Below are 16341 nucleotides of genomic sequence, written 5' to 3'. Positions count from 1 at the left end.
TCTCCCGCCTCAAGTCCAAAACCAAATGCCTGTGTGAATCTCCCACAATTTACACTGGTGAATACTTTCACAATCAAATGTGGCACAAAATAAACTTTCCCAAGTGTCACTCACCACGAAACTCCAAAATCCTCTGCCACTACAAACTAAACCAAAAAGCCAATAAAATAGTCCATTTAAGACGGATGAGCCAACATTTTCTTTTCATGAACCAGCTCAAATTCAACACAGATCACGGGAGACTGCACCAATAATCAAGGATTAAAGTAAAACAAATTTATTTAACTAACATTATGCAATGCACAAATTTACTTATCTGTTGGTTTGTGCTATTTTATTATCTAGCATATATTGAACCTCTTTATCCAACTGTGCCCTCTTATCTGGTGTAACACGATAAAAGCGTTGCTTAATTGGTTGAGCATCACCAACATCTATGTCGTGTTCATTGAGATGTGTTTGCAATGGCGTATCTGAAAATAGTGCTGGCTAGCTATTTATAAGTGAAACCAGTTAATTGCGCTTACCTTCATCTAGGTGCCCAAGCTTACTTGCAACACCTTCATCTGTAGGCAATTCCCCCTCCCCATTAACTGTCCCCACCGGCAAAGACACCTCTGTATTTATGCAAAGTGCAGGTTTTACACATGGGCCCTCTTTGGAGCCAGCGAACGACAACTCACGGGCATAATAAGGCTTCAATTGATTGCCGTGACACAATCTAGATTTTCCTAAACTAGCAGTCGGGAGTAGTTGTTTCAGGTGTAGCTCATCCTCCTTCTGGACACACCTCTGCCACTCTGACTGCATCCTGCAGGAACAGGAAAAAACACACACATAAGGAGCCCCAAACAGAGTGGGAGGGGGCATCAGAGGAAGAGAAGGATTAGAAGGATTAGATAAAAGTCATCGCCTTCCCTGGTGCATACTTGATGACACTGATCTGAGACCAGCACTTCTCTGAACACACATTATTTACAGAGCTAAAACAGGGATGTCTATGTCCTGTCATTTCAATCAGTTGATATCACAATCATAAAGAGAGTCATTGATGATTTACATTGATGCAGTAAGCGGTTGTGAGGTGTTATTCTGGAACATTTTAACAACAAATTCATTACCCTCCGAGAGTTTCTGTGACACCAGAATGTGAGCTCTTACTGACTCAGTGTTTGGCTCTTAAAAGAGCCGTTGTTGTATTCTGCTGATGGTAAATGAGTTTGACCATCAACGTGTGGAGAAAACCTCTGAATGTGTGACAGAGGAATGGGGCTGCTTTGATTATACAAGTCTTTGCTGTTTGTTGATTGAGAGGTTAAAGGCCACCAGCTTACAAAGAATGGGGGATGTGTGTTTAACAGCTGCATCCGGGTCAGCAGACAAGGGGACAGACAACAGAATTTGTGCCCCTTAAAAGAGGTTTGTGAAAAAGAATGTTTCCCCCATCTTTATCACACACAACCTCCCAAGAATTCATTGCTTCCTGTTTCTCTTTTTCAGCGGCTCCTGAGGAGGGTTAGACCAGGAGTAGGCTATGCAGAGGTTCTTGCAGCCCCCTGAGGTGCTGGCTGCGCTGCTGGAAGTGCTGGCTGAAGAGGCCCGGTCCTGCCAGTGGCTTGAGGAGAGCTGAGCGTGCACATCAGGCTGAGAACAGGCTACATGTCATAATTCTTTCTGCCTCTTCTGACGTCTTCTGCATGTGATCCACCACAGACTGGAGATGGGGCTGAACAAACTCTCTGGGCTGATGGGGCCGCCCAGGAGCTCGTTCTTCATGGGTCCAGGATGGAGGAAAAGAGATGTAGCCAGATGCTTCTGTGCACACAGATTAAGGACACTAAAAGAGGCTTTACAGCGTTCCTCTGCCCGTTTAGACACGAGGTTCGGGTGCCATCTTTATCATGGAATAAGCCAGTACAGCAACGTTGTTTCTTGCAGATGAGGCCTGGAAGGCGCACTGGCGAGATCATTGAGAGAATCTCACCATCATCTGGCCCTTGCTGAAGGGCGGGGTGGGGTGCCATCTACCAAGCATGTTGGTCTTGGCGCATAACAAAGATGTGTTCGTGTCCAGGGAATGGAATGGGTGGGAAGCATTGCTCTGTGAAGCTTTCCACCTTGGTGATGGGAGCCCACCAGAAAGGTGGCTTATTGAAGCTGCTTTAAGTCAACCGCTCTATACATTTCAAAATGAGCGTTGTAGAAAATATTTAAATCTGAATCAACACACTTTTAAATACTGTTTGGCACAATGTTCTTCACAAAGACAAATGAGAGATAAATGTTGATTGAATGCCTCTAACTGAGGGGGAAAAAAAATCTATGATAAAGTAGTGTCTGCAAACATTTGTGGCTCATGTGAGCCAGCAGACATCTTGTTAGAAGCACAGTGCAATGGATCTGCTTCATCACCAGTAAAAAAGTTCCGAGTCAGTGTCACAGAGAGGAGACACTGCAGCATCTGCTGGACTTTAAATGTACCAGAGAGACGATGAACAACATGGACAATGTGGCTTGTAATACAGATGACACGTGTGTCTTGTAATAAAAAAAAACCTGGGAAGATCATCACTGATGTACCATGAGGTGAACCCCTGTGCACCTGGCACACACGAAAGAAGGCAGAGAAAAATAATGGAGATGGGAGAAAACATAACTTGCCCTGTGCCAATACCTCATCTGTATGAGGTATTTGATGAACACACAGCGAGCATGTGTTTATGGCAGAAAAAAAAGTAAAGATGAGCGGCGAAATGAGAGACTGGAGGAGACATGCGAGCATTGGACACTCCCTGAGTCATGGTGTAGCTACGGCTAGCCAGCTAGTGTTTGCTAATGAGTGACAATAGCCTAGCACCTAGCAGAAGTGTGATCTGCCATTTGGGCACAATGGAGGTGGAGGGAGGGCAGAACGGGGTTTGGATGGTCTAAAGCCTCAAATATCAATCTTTCATTCACCTTTGTTGTGTTTTCAGAAACTATGCGCTCAAATACAAATACTACCACGCTAGCCTTAGCGTTAGCCCATATTTATCCAAACTCACATTTTTATAAACTTAAATTTTGTTTTGAAAACCATTATTTGGGAAATTACAACTCAACTTAGTTCTGTTCCCAAACTTTCTCAGTGACCATCTGAATGTTGTCAAATTTCTTACTTATTTCACCAAGCATGTTTCTCCCCAGTGCCGTCCTCACATCAGAGGGATTCTAAGCTAGCTGATCCAGGATCACATCCTTAAATGAACTGAACTTGAGCAAACAAATTCAATTTTAACTCAAGATATTAACTTAAGATATTAAGTTGAATCGACTGTTTAGTCACACAGACTGTCATTATAGACAGCTTTGCTTTCTTTCTACATTTTCTCAGTTTAAATAGTCAGTTCTTCATTTTCAGTCATTTTTTACGAGAGTCAGTACAAAGGCAACTTGAGGCTGTTCCATGTGACATTATTAAACTATAAGTGTATGGGGGTAGGGACTGAATTCATTACTGACCTTCATCAAGGTTTGCATTATCATTTTTAATTATGAAATGAAACAAGTGTGACTGAATTTAATATGTATTAAAGACACACAACAAGTTTCCACTGTAACTGTCTTAGAGACAGTTTCTTTGAGATATTTGAACGAAGCCCTGCATGACACAATGGTTATCACCAGACTTCCTTGACCTGAGCCCTTCTCAGGGAACACTCTTAGGTTCTTAGAGTTCAGCATACGTTTCAAGGCACTGATAGAATGGTGATGCACAAATCCAGCTCCAGGATGCTCCACCTGCACTCACCTGGGAGAGCTGAGACGCAGCTGTGGCCAATCGCAAAGCATCCTGCTGCATTACAGAAGAAGCCCACCTATTTACAGCAGAGCACCACCAACAAACAGTAGTACAGTAATCACAGCTAATTTCAGCTAATAAAATGTGACTCAGTTAATTCTGCTGATCACTCTGGGCTTGATTTCATGCATTATTAACATACACCAGAAATGAAGCAAGGGTGTGTAAATGTTTCCCCACTTCATAATTAATTACAAGATAAATGAAGATCAATACATACAACGAGAGAGCTGAGGAAACAACTACATAAAGATACTAGTACAGCAGGTAAGATACTACTACTCTACTATTTTATCTGCTTTGATTTGATGTGTCTTTCTTTGATACTGAACTTTACTGATGATTTTAGCTTGAGGATCGTTTATATTTCTACTGCACTAAAGTTCAGAGAGAAGTATTGCAGAATGCATCAAACTCCACTCTGATTGATCTCATTCTGATTAATAGACCTCAGGTATGTAGCTGCTGGGTTCTTGGATCAGAACGCCAGCCAACACTGTGCAGTAGCCAGTGTTAGGAATGTCAGAGTTCAAACTGTTCAAGGCTGCACAATCACCAAAAATAACATCAGACATTGTACATAGGAAAGTTACTGTTTGATCTATACAACTCAACTATACTTAGTAACTGCCCTGCCCTAGATGCTGAATTCATTCTTCATCATTTTTCTCACACATTTACCCAGATTGCTGATGAGCACTTGCACTGAAGAACCACAGAATAAAAAGAAGAAAAAAAAAGTACATATCCTTGGTTCACTCACTAACAATCACAAACCATACATTTCAGAAATAACATCATCTAAGAAACCACGTTGTTCTCATGATAATAATTGCTAAATCAGAGTACTACCTGCCACGCTCAGTAAGTATTAGGGGGATCCAGCTTCATTCTGGAAAACTATACAAAAAAGTCTTAAAAAGACTCACTCAACCTCACTACCGTTGCAGATTAAATGTGAAACTGGTCTGATCATAAGCAAACTTGATAATGTTGAAGTTTTTAAACATCATTTTATCTCTGCTGGACACGTATTTGATAAGCTGAGTGTTGATATCACAGCAGCACATTCCTCTCCTCAGCCAGCTGGAAGACCTATACCTGCTCTGCCATTTGCCACAAACAGCACTTCTTCCTATAGGTCCCTCAATAATTATGGAGTATTCAATGCACTTACTGGTTGTATTAAATGATATCATATACTCACTGGACAAGAAACTCCAGCAGAGACGTATATCTGTTTTTTATGTGGATGAAACAGACTTGTATGTATTTGGATCCTCTCAAAATCAGGTTATTTCAACAATCTGCCTTTAATGTTCTTCAGACATCTCTGCAGAATCTCAAGCTTATACTTAATGTGGAGAAGACAAATGTGTTATATTGTCAACAGCCCATAATTCCAGTTCAAATCTCCCTGCCATCCATGCACTTAATGGCACAGAAATTAAAACTGTCCAATCCTACAAATACAATGGACTTTGGCTTGATAGCAGTCCGACTTTTATACAGCTTGTGGACTAACTGGCACATATACTAAAAATAATAAATTGGATTATTATATCAGAATAAACCCTATTTGTGTCTTGAGAACTGGTAAATGAGTCAGCCATTATGTCTGTGCTCAGCAATGGAGATATTCTTTATTCTCCTGCTGTTCGCTCCACCTTAAAACAACGTGATGCAGTTAATCATTGTACTTTGTGTTTCAGCACAGGATATAAATATCATACTCATCACTGTGGACTATATGAAAACGTTGGCTGGTCCTTAGGAGCAACAAGAAGAAAACTCCATTCTATCTCTTTTGTTCATGAAGCTGCCTCAGGATATCACTTCACATCCTCTTATTAAATATGATGCACTCATTTAGATTCAACAACCAAACGGTTTATAAATGAGCTCCACCTCCACCAGCTGCAACATTAACATGCAGCTCACACATGAATGCATCAGTAATAATGATCAGATGAGACAATATGATCATATAAGACTTTATAAAAGGACCATCTGCATAAAGAGTACTTTTACTTTTCATACCTCTGTACTTTTACTTCAGTGACAATGTGAGTGCAGGACTTTGACTTGTATTTTTTTTTTTTACATTGTTGCTCTGCTACATTTAAAGTCAAGGATCGAAACACTTTTTCCTTTCCACCCCTGGAAAAAACTCCCGTGGAGCTCAGACAGTCTAACGGGAGTCCCGCTGCCCCTGATTCACGATCTGGTCCAGGTGGTGGCGCTAATGCACCAAGGAGTTGATTATCGACGAGCACGTTAACCCACAGCAGACTCTGCCCGCCTCTGTCTTCTATCACGTCCTCAGTCGTGCTTTGAATAGCTGTGAGTCCCGCAGGGAACAGCATTGAGTGAACAGCCAGTGACCAGTCAAGATGAGTGGAAGAGGCAAAGGAGGAAAAGGACTCGGGAAAGGAGGCGCCAAGCGTCACCGCAAAGTTCTCCGTGATAACATCCAGGGAATCACCAAGCCCGCCATCCGCCGCCTGGCCCGCCGTGGCGGAGTGAAGCGTATCTCCGGTCTCATCTACGAGGAGACCCGCGGTGTGTTGAAGGTGTTCCTGGAGAACGTGATCCGCGATGCCGTCACCTACACCGAGCACGCCAAGAGGAAGACCGTGACCGCCATGGACGTGGTCTATGCTCTCAAGAGGCAGGGCCGCACTCTGTACGGCTTCGGTGGTTAAGCCCATTTACCAGCAGCAACACGACACAACGGCTCTTTTAAGAGCCAAACACTCAGTCAGGAAGAGCTCAAGTTCTCTCACGTCTCACGAACCTTCCCACGATTTACAATACGTTGTTCAAATGTTCTGCACTAACGCTTCACATCCACGTCCTGCTAAAACATACGGGTTTTGTCCCGGTCAAGACAACACATGGTACAGTTACACGCTTCAGCTCAAAGTCCGGACACCACTGCTACGTCCTCTACCTCGACGACTCTCCAACACTGTTAACATGAATCTTGACTACAGTCAATCATGACACACTTACATCTGGTTCTGTTACACAACAACTCAAACTACAGCTCTCACACAAAGTGCAGCAGCAAACATCAGCAACACACTTCTTCTCTAATGCTCTCAAAGGTTTTTCTCATTTCATAACCTCTTCTTTTGCTGTTAGTTGTTTTTCATGGAAATAATCCCCCGTTTCCAAAACCAACATTTGTTTTTAAGTAATTCACTTGAATCTATGTATAGATGCTGATGTTTGGTCAGAAAATCTCCATATGCCAACTAGTGATGAGGATGGAATCTTGATTTGTCTCGTGGTTTTCTCCAACCAGAGAGAATTTCAAGAGATGGCGACAAACATTTCAACAAAGGCTACTTTTTACCTGCTACCAAGCAAACTGCACCTTAAACCCCCCATTTTCTTCACTTATAGACTTCAATTCTCTTTTAATCACTTCTCTGGTTGAGCCCCAAATTGAGTTTGCGTTCCGTTTAGCTTAGTTAGGATTTTGTTGGGTAGGTGGTCAATATCTGATAGGAAGAGAAGTTTGGGCAGGATGCAGGTTTTTCACAACGTCAACTCTGGTTTTGTAATTAGTATCTTTGTTTTTCCCTCTTTTCACCTTTTGTTAGATTTCAGTGTAGTTTCTCAATGTCTCTCAGTAGTCTTTATTAATGGTCAAAGCCAGAGTTTCCTGTAATCATCAGTTTCATATGAATATGGTGCCTGTCACTCTCCGCTCTGATCCAAACTCTTGTTTGATTGTGATTTAATTTAGTTCCTGATGCTTGTTCACACTGATTCGAAAGACTCATTCAAATGTCCATTTCTGACTTGGTCTTTAATAACGAAAGCGACGTCTTCGGCGTAACCACAGGCCGGAAGCTTATGCGACTTCTCGACACACGTTCCAGTGATCGATTTAACCGGCTCTTTTCTTCCTTTCCTTTGTGCACAAATTGGCTCAAGACACGCGGCCAAAGGTGGGTTACCATGGAGACACGACCCCTCTACCACCAGGCCAGTGAACATTTCAACCAATCACAGGAGGGGGACGGCACAGTGACATTTGCATGGAGCCTGGATAAGATCAGTTGGTCCTGAAGGAAGCCAATCAGTCGTTGCTGTAGAGCAGTAATCGAGCAGGATGCCAGAACCCACAAAGACTGCGCCCAAGAAGGGCTCCAAGAAAGCCGTGACCAAGACCGCCGGCAAGGGAGGCAAGAAGAAGAGAAAGACCAGGAAGGAGAGCTACGCCATCTACGTGTACAAGGTGTTGAAGCAGGTCCACCCCGACACTGGCATCTCGTCCAAGGCCATGAGCATCATGAACTCCTTTGTGAACGACATCTTCGAGCGCATTGCTGCCGAGGCGTCTCGCCTGGCTCACTACAACAAGCGCTCCACCATCACCTCCCGGGAGATCCAGACCGCCGTGCGTCTCCTGCTGCCCGGCGAGCTGGCCAAGCACGCCGTGTCGGAGGGCACCAAGGCCGTCACCAAGTACACCAGCTCCAAGTAAACGGTTCTGCTGTTCTACCCGCACCAACCCAACGGCTCTTCTCAGAGCCACACACTTCATTTAAAGCGCAAACCGTTCCGCACTCTCCACTGGTCTCTAGTGTTTAAAAGAGACATGAATGCAGAACATCTTACAGGTTGAACCACAAAGCACTGCAACACCATGAACTTCATCTTTATTTAACTTTTTTTTTTTTTTAAAAAATGCTTAGACTTTAAAATTCAGATAAATTTTAACTCGTCCCCTCTGGTAGAATCACAACAAGGTATCGGTGAAGTACAAAGTGAACAGGTGTAAAAAGAAATCAACAATTTCTGACAAACGTTGCTAACTCACGGAGTCTACACTCTCTTCTCTACAGCTGTTGATATAATTCTACATTAAAGATGCAGCTGCTGTCCAAGGTGCTGATCCACATTCCCTTTCCCAAAGCAACTTACAAGTGAGGGACAACAAACGAAAACAGTCTGGAGTGTGACTGAATCGTGTGCAGGGGAAAAAATGCCAGATGACGTTCCCTGGAGATTTAGTTTTTTTTTTTCTTGAGCTCCACAGGGGAGTTTCAAGTAAAATTCAAAGGTGACGTGAGAGCTTCCTCCATTGTGGACTGGGTAGTTCTCCGTTCCCTCAAAGGTCAGAGTCCACCAAAGTTAAACTTTGGCAGGAGATCTACAGCGGGTCCACTGATTGTCTGCTTTTGCTGTTGGGACCGGGCCTCCAGGCGTCCTGCCTGGCAGCCAGTTGAAGGGGAACAAAGGCAGAAAACAGTCTTCTTTCTGATGAGGTGTGGCGTTTATTTCTTGTTCTGCAGTTGTGTTAAAAGCACTGCAATGCTCATGTGAGACGAACAGTAGCAGAGCAAAGACACAACAGCTAACATCAGCCACTGGACTGTAATTCAGAACAAACTGGATAGATGAGGGTGATTGAAACAGACATTTGTATGAAAAAATGTTTTTCTCCTTGTTTCAAAAGTATACGAAAAAGTATAAAACCATCCCACTTCTTAAGCCAAATAAAGGATTTCAAAACCTCCTGGGATGAGCTGGTTCGGACAGGACAGCAACGCCACAAACCTGATGGTCTTATAAGGTATGATGCATGCCTTGCTGTGGAGGAAGCTTTCCAACAGAATACAAGGGAATTAAAATCATCATCACATCAGTGTTTATTAAAATGCCCCCAACACGTGAACCCACCATATTCAATGAATGAATGGACATTACATCTTGCGCATGAGTGATGCAAGATCAGTGTGTGTGATATAAATGAACTGTAAAAGCTGATGTGAATTCCATTTCAGAATAACTGCTGTGAAATACTGTGAGGAGACACTCACCTAAAGAAGTTATTTACTCTTCGTGATCGTGATGTTTTTCCCCAGTAAAAGTATGAAACGAGTCACTGTTCCATTTTTCAAATTCACTTTTTCAAGAGTCACTTTTCAGCACAAATCTGAGATTAAAACGATAATTAAACATAGAACAACAGGAAATTTACATTTAACGCACAGAAAAATCTACACATAGAAATGCATGTACTGCACACTGCTGTACATGCTGCACACACATGCACACGTACATGTACATATATACCAATGTCTCTATTTGCATCCATTAGCGCAGTCTGGACCAGTACGTGGATCTAGATCTAGATATCTTCCCGGTGTCTACGGTTCTCCTCCTCTGCAGGACAGAAAGAACCTGTTTGATGAATGTGTCACTGTCCATCACTGTGTGAGATCAATGGTACGTCTGCTCTGGATATGTTTACTGTTCTTATCATGAACGCAATACACTACATGACTGTTGTGGAATTTTTATGACACTGGGCAAATACTCTGTACTTTCCCTTCCTGTTGAGCCTTTCAGATGAGTTAACACTGGCCTATCAGACTGACACACAGCTGTCTCCCAGCAACATCTGTATAGAGTATTTGAAGTGACAATTTTCACACATCATTTTGATTTCTCAATGTGTCCAGTAAGATCCAGCCTCCTCAGCAAGAACTGTTCACAGCTCTGATAGGAAGTCTTTCTGAACCGCGCCACAGGCTTCGGCCAGCAGCGGTGTGTTTGCTGCTCGTAGAATAACTTGAGTTTATTACAAAGCGATCATCAGCAGGTGCTCGATTTTACTTGGGGTCTCTGAACAAACATGTGGAGCGGCTGGAAAACGGATTTTGGTGGAGCTCTGGCGCATTTTAAATCCTTTTAGGGGAGAAATGAGTGGGAGAAGCCACTGAGCAGCGCTGGCCACCTCGGTGAACAGGCGAGGTTTGGAGGCTCCACGAGTAAAATGCAAAGAGCATCGGCGCTCTTCATGACTTCAGTATGAAGAGACCCAGGTCCGGTACCGACCCCCTTCACCGTCGAGCTCCAGCACCGCTCCCACGGCGACTTTTGGGTCTTTTATCAGGGAGGAGAAAACACAAGTGTCCGGGCGCTCAGACTGCACAGAGGAGCCACGGCTGGACTGAGTCTCCACGGTTCTCATGGCGTGTTTAAGTGCCGCCTCTCGCTCCGGGCTTTTCAACAGTCCGGTCAGTCAGTCGACAGCTTAGAGGGAGTCATGGCAGAAGTAGCGCCCGCTCCAGCCGCCGCCCCTGCTAAGGCGGCCAAGAAGAAGGTCTCCAAGCCGAAGAAGGTCGGCCCCAGCCTCGGTGAGCTCATCGTGAATGTCGTGGCCGCATCCAAGGAGCGGAGCGGCGTGTCGGCGGCCGCCCTCAAGAAGGCGCTTGCTGCCGGGGGCTACGATGTGGAGAAGAACAAGGCCCGCGTCAAGACCGCCATCAAGAGCCTGGTGACTAAGGAGACTCTGGTCCAGACCAAGGGGACCGGGGCCTCCGGCTCCTTCAAGATCAACAAGAAGGCCGAACCCAAGGCCAAGAAGCCCGCCGCCAAGAAGCCCGCCCCCAAAGCCAAGAAGCCCGCCGCCAAGAAACCCGCAGCGGCCAAAAAGCCCAAGGCAGCGGCAGCTAAGAAGCCAGCAGCTGCCAAGAAATCCCCCAAGAAGCTCAAGAAGCCGGCGCCGGCCAAGAAAGCAGCCAAGAGCCCCAAGAAGCCCACCAAGAGCCCCAAGAAGGTGGTCAAGAAGGCCCCGGCGCCCAAGAAAGCCCCTGCCAAGAAGACCGCCAAGCCCAAGGTCAAGAAGACAGCAGCCAAGAAGAAGTGAGCTCTACTCACTCTGAAACACCTTCATCCTGATCAAAGGCTCTTTTAAGAGCCGCACACATCTCTTCACAAAGAGCTGCTTCCTCCTCACTCACTCACTCACTCACTCACCAGCATCACTACTAGTAAGAACAGTCACTCTCACTACAGCAGCCCAGTCTCTTTACCAGCACCACCAACAAAACACCACCAACTGACAGCCCAGGACATGCTTGCTACTTATTTATTACACTTCAACTTTACTTGCTGAACTACTCAACCTGTGGGTGACCTATTGCAACAAATCAAACACTGACAGGCATCGGGTCACTGGTACAAACATTTGTCCTCCTTCACCTCTGAATGGAGGATGGGGAGCGACGTACTTGAACTACAATTCTGCTGCTTTCTTTGCCCTTATTCATTAGACTTCTTGTTTCCTTTATTTCCTTAGACTCCATTAATATTGTCCCCTCGTTTATGTGTCGCCACGTCTCTTATCAAATGCACTCATAGGATCCTACATGTGCCAAATGTTAATTAACTTTTCAGCTCTGACTGAAGACACGGAAAGGTTTGATATAGTTTGCTTCTCTGCAAAATCTTTGAGATTAACATAATTACACAGAACAAACTAAATTTACATTTAACACGGGGGGATACATATATAAATACATGTACTGCAGACTGTTCTACACATGTAGTACACATATCACATGTAAGTACATGTAGACATTGTACTTTTATTTGCATGAGTGCAGTCTGGACTAGTACTTTGATCTACATCTAGATGTCATTCTGGGATCTCTAGGTCTCCAGAATTGGTGGATATTGTTCTCACACTAGTGAGACAAACTGCATCTAGTCTCGATGTGTTTACTCATCTACACAATACACTACATTTGAGTGAGTTATTTCATTATGTATTTCTATCTGATCAGTTAATGGATGAGGTAGGTGCCTGAGAGACACGAGGAGCTGCGTTCTTTATCAGGGCGGTGTGTGGCTCTTAAAAGAGCCTTTGTGTTTGCGGTCTCCAGGGGCTTTACTTGGACTTGGCGGGCTTCTCGGTCTTCTTGGGCAGCAGGACAGCCTGGATGTTGGGCAGCACGCCGCCCTGAGCGATGGTGACTCCGCCCAGGAGCTTGTTGAGCTCCTCGTCGTTGCGGACGGCCAGCTGCAGGTGGCGGGGGATGATACGGGTCTTCTTGTTGTCGCGGGCGGCGTTTCCAGCCAGCTCCAGGATCTCAGCGGTCAGGTACTCCAGCACAGCCGCCAGATAGACGGGGGCGCCGGCACCCACACGCTCGGCGTAGTTGCCTTTGCGCAGCAGCCTGTGAACACGGCCGACTGGGAACTGGAGCCCGGCACGGGAGGAGCGGGTCTTTGCCTTAGCTCTGGCTTTTCCGCCGGTTTTGCCACGTCCACTCATTTTTTCAGGTACGTTTTCTAGACTCTGCGATCACAGAAACTGTGGCGCAAACGCGCAAACTCACCCTTATATGTCCGCCGAGAGAGCGGGAAGATTCCTGCCGGACCAACCAGAAAAGAGGCTCTCAGCAGGGCAGCGGCCCGCTCTGGTTTTCCGCCGACTCTTCTCCAATAGGCTGCGGAGAATCAGGCGGGGGTCGCTCCTATAGGCGGCGCTGAGCGCCAGGAGGAGCCCCCGACCAATCATGGCTCAGAGCTCAGAAGCGGCGTCACCGCTTCACAGCTCGTCCTACAGTTTAAGAGCAGAGTGTCGCGTCTGTTTGCTACACTTTTGTCCTATACAGAGGTAGAGGCAGAGACATGGCAAGAACCAAGCAGACCGCTCGTAAGTCCACCGGAGGCAAAGCCCCCAGAAAGCAGCTGGCCACCAAGGCCGCCCGTAAGAGCGCCCCGGCCACTGGAGGCGTGAAGAAGCCTCACCGTTACAGGCCCGGTACCGTGGCTCTCCGAGAGATCCGTCGCTACCAGAAATCCACGGAGCTGCTGATCCGCAAGCTGCCCTTCCAGCGCCTGGTGAGAGAGATCGCTCAGGATTTCAAGACCGACCTGCGCTTCCAGAGCTCCGCTGTCATGGCTCTGCAGGAGGCCAGTGAGGCCTACCTGGTCGGCCTCTTCGAGGACACCAACCTGTGCGCCATCCACGCCAAGAGGGTCACCATCATGCCCAAGGACATCCAGCTGGCTCGCCGTATCCGCGGAGAGAGAGCTTAAGCTCTACCGCTGCCCCACCAACGGCTCTTTTAAGAGCCACCTCCCTCTGCCCTGAAGAGCAAAGTCCTTCGCTGTTGGTAGATGTAATAATCGTTGAAGCCCATTATCACATCAACAAAATCAGGGCTTTCATGGTTGAAATGAGGATTAACAAATGGTTATATTCACTTACTGGCCAGGAAGGGAGTAGTGAGGGAATCTGCCCCCAGGGGCCCAACAACCTAAAAGGATGGCATTAACCTCAAGCTTCCTTATTATTCCTGCTGAATAATTCATCTGAGAGGCTGTTTCTGCCCCAAATTCCTGCAAATTAAACGTGGTTTCAGTGAAATCTTCCTCCCTTATCAGTGACACTAATTCTTCCTCACTGCAGAGGCCAGAGTATGTTGCTGTCCACCCTTTTCTCTTGCCCCTGGTATATTCAGTTTCTAAAACTTTCACATTTCATAATGTTCTTAATGAAAGCTTCACACAGTAACTACAGTATTACCAGAGAGGATTTTGCAGACTTTAATATGTATTATCACTTTGTTACTAATTACTCTAATGCCCACTATAGGTGCATGTGGTTGCTTGATTTATGTATTTGTACAGGTGCAGAATCACATTTGTGCATCAGTTATGAGACAAAGTTTAGAAAAAAAATATATTTATTCTAGTCAACAGTTAGTGTTGATTCAGATTTAAATACTTTACTACACTCATAATGAAACATATGAGTGTAGAAAAGTATTTAAATCTGAATCAACGCATTCTTAAATGCTGTTTGGTACAATGTTCTTCACAAAGACAAATGAGAGAGAAATGTTGAATGAATGCCTCTAACTGTGAGGGAAAAAAATCTATGATAAAGTAGTGTCTGAAAACATTTTTGGCTCATGTGAGCCAGCAGACATCTTGTTAGAATGGATCTGCTTCATCACCGGTAAAAAAGTTCCAAGTCAGTGTCAGAGAGAGGAGACACTGCAGCATCTGCTGCTGGACTTTAAATGTACCAGAGAGACGAGGAACAACATGGACAATGTGGCTTTTAATAAAAAAAGTTATTTACATTGTTCATCTCTTATTATTCTTTTTGCCCTTCTGTCCAACACATAAAACAGAGATATGATACTATAGGCCCAGCCGAAGTAAATTTTTGGAGCTGATGAAAGGACAAGATTCTTTTTTTTTTTCAACTTTGAACTCTGTACATTTGAATATGAAAATCGTAAACTATTCACATCTGAATACATGTTTAAAGGAAGTTTGGCACAATGTTGTCTCCATGTAGAATAAATAAGAGAACATACTGAGTATAGAGCCTTATGCAGACTACAATACAATATAAAGATGATTACTTGAATTAACACCATAAAAGTATAGGTTTAATTCTCATAGCTTTATTACAAGAGGATTGCACTTACACTATATATATATATATATATATATATATATATTTGCCGCTGCTGTGGCTTTGTGCTGAACATACTGTTGGCTGGTTTATGCTGAAAAATGTACCTATAGGTATAAGACATACATAGAAAAGGCCCCAGTAGGAGTTGTGGATATTAAAGCTGAAAAAAGTGACCCTGGATCAGCTCACTTAGAATCACTGTGATGTGATGGCACTGGAGAGAAACATAAGTGGAGGAATAAGTCACAGGATTGATAACCACTGAGATCAGTGAGGTTTTGAAATTAAAGTTAAAATATAATGAATTCATTGCTATTTCAAATTTACTGTTGTGAGCAATTACTAAAATACACCATTCAGCCCAAAAATTAAAACCGGTAACTAGTTTTAATGTTTTGGCAGACGGGTGTATGCTGAGTGACTCCCTTTGCCTCCTTCATCTTTTGCACTTTCATTCACTTGCTCTTTCTTATTCCATCCAAACCCCCTCTGCCGTCCTTCTACCTCCATTTTGCAGTGGGGCCAAAACAAACTTTGGATTTCTCAAATCGTCGATGTTTAGTGTTTATGTTCACACTATTGACCTCCGAAAACTACTTTTTTTTTATTGCACCTGCTTTAGGAAGAGGGGAGTCTGACTCCCAGAGACAGTTGTACAGAAAAATCACTCTAATTCTTTTTTCAAACATGTTGCCAACATGTTAAAATTTAACAATGTTAAAATGGCAGTCACTTTGGTTATGTGGACAGATATTTACTGCAAAATTTGTTATCTTTGTGTCACTTTGCACTACATCAACAAGTGGGAGCTGACTGAGCAAGTGCTTTACACATCTGAGTGGGACACTAAATTATGGAAGCCCTGCATAAATACAGTTTTAAAGAGAGTGGGTGTGTACCCTATGTGCTCAATTAACATTATGGCTCTGGGTCGGGTCGTGGGACTTAAATTAACGGGTTGGGTTGGGCAAGACTAATATACATATCCAGGACACCCAGGGTCTCCAAGGTATTCCAAATGGACAATAGTGCTTGAGTGCGGGCCACATAGGCACACAATGACCGCACACAATGTGAGCAACTTTTCCTGCAGTCTTAAGGAGCAGAGCTTTCAAGTCTGCATGTCATAGGCTCATATGGGGCCTTTGTGAGAGGGTTCAGCACAAGGGGCAAATCTCAACTTGGTGTTCGCAAGGCGGAACTGAGACACAAGCAACAAGCACCCTTCAGAAACTGAGAAACCAATAAG

At 44.5% G+C, this 16341-nt stretch overlaps 5 protein-coding genes across 5 annotated transcripts; 4 read left to right on the top strand and 1 right to left on the bottom strand.

Annotated features, from left to right (window-relative positions):
• The first annotated feature begins 6193 nt into the window (after positions 1–6193).
• LOC120806458 (histone H4) lies at positions 6194–6600 on the top strand. The gene has a single exon (XM_040157665.1). The coding sequence runs from the start codon at positions 6235–6237 to the stop codon at positions 6544–6546; it is 312 nt and encodes a 103-aa protein (XP_040013599.1). The 5' UTR covers positions 6194–6234; the 3' UTR covers positions 6547–6600.
• Positions 6601–7950: 1350 nt separating this feature from the next.
• LOC120806434 (histone H2B 1/2-like) lies at positions 7951–8426 on the top strand. Its single transcript, XM_040157629.1, has one exon. The coding sequence runs from the start codon at positions 7968–7970 to the stop codon at positions 8340–8342; it is 375 nt and encodes a 124-aa protein (XP_040013563.1). The 5' UTR covers positions 7951–7967; the 3' UTR covers positions 8343–8426.
• Positions 8427–10665: 2239 nt separating this feature from the next.
• LOC120806014 (histone H1-like) lies at positions 10666–11549 on the top strand. The gene has a single exon (XM_040156634.1). It carries the CDS (start codon positions 10914–10916, stop codon positions 11514–11516), a length of 603 nt encoding a protein of 200 aa, XP_040012568.1. The 5' UTR covers positions 10666–10913; the 3' UTR covers positions 11517–11549.
• A 120-nt stretch (positions 11550–11669) lies between these two features.
• On the bottom strand, positions 11670–12986 carry LOC120806812 (histone H2A). Its single transcript, XM_040158272.1, has one exon. The coding sequence runs from the start codon at positions 12924–12926 to the stop codon at positions 12540–12542; it is 387 nt and encodes a 128-aa protein (XP_040014206.1). The 5' UTR covers positions 12927–12986; the 3' UTR covers positions 11670–12539.
• A 21-nt stretch (positions 12987–13007) lies between these two features.
• Positions 13008–14748, top strand: LOC120806810 (histone H3). The gene has a single exon (XM_040158271.1). The coding sequence runs from the start codon at positions 13286–13288 to the stop codon at positions 13694–13696; it is 411 nt and encodes a 136-aa protein (XP_040014205.1). The 5' UTR covers positions 13008–13285; the 3' UTR covers positions 13697–14748.
• The last annotated feature ends 1593 nt before the right edge of the window (positions 14749–16341 follow it).

Source organism: Xiphias gladius, chromosome 20 (genome assembly GCF_016859285.1).
Source record: "Xiphias gladius isolate SHS-SW01 ecotype Sanya breed wild chromosome 20, ASM1685928v1, whole genome shotgun sequence".
NCBI classification, from domain to species: Eukaryota; Metazoa; Chordata; class Actinopteri; order Istiophoriformes; family Xiphiidae; genus Xiphias; species Xiphias gladius.
This window is presented reverse-complemented; position numbering and strand designations above follow the sequence as displayed.

What these genes read in the sequence shown, in the direction of transcription:
- LOC120806458 (XM_040157665.1), top strand. Translation starts at nt 6,235, where the DNA reads ATGAGTGGAAGAGGCAAAGGAGGAAAAGGACTCGGGAAAGGAGGCGCC.
- LOC120806812 (XM_040158272.1), bottom strand. Translation starts at nt 12,926, where the DNA reads ATGAGTGGACGTGGCAAAACCGGCGGAAAAGCCAGAGCTAAGGCAAAG.
- LOC120806014 (XM_040156634.1), top strand. Translation starts at nt 10,914, where the DNA reads ATGGCAGAAGTAGCGCCCGCTCCAGCCGCCGCCCCTGCTAAGGCGGCC.
- LOC120806810 (XM_040158271.1), top strand. Translation starts at nt 13,286, where the DNA reads ATGGCAAGAACCAAGCAGACCGCTCGTAAGTCCACCGGAGGCAAAGCC.
- LOC120806434 (XM_040157629.1), top strand. Translation starts at nt 7,968, where the DNA reads ATGCCAGAACCCACAAAGACTGCGCCCAAGAAGGGCTCCAAGAAAGCC.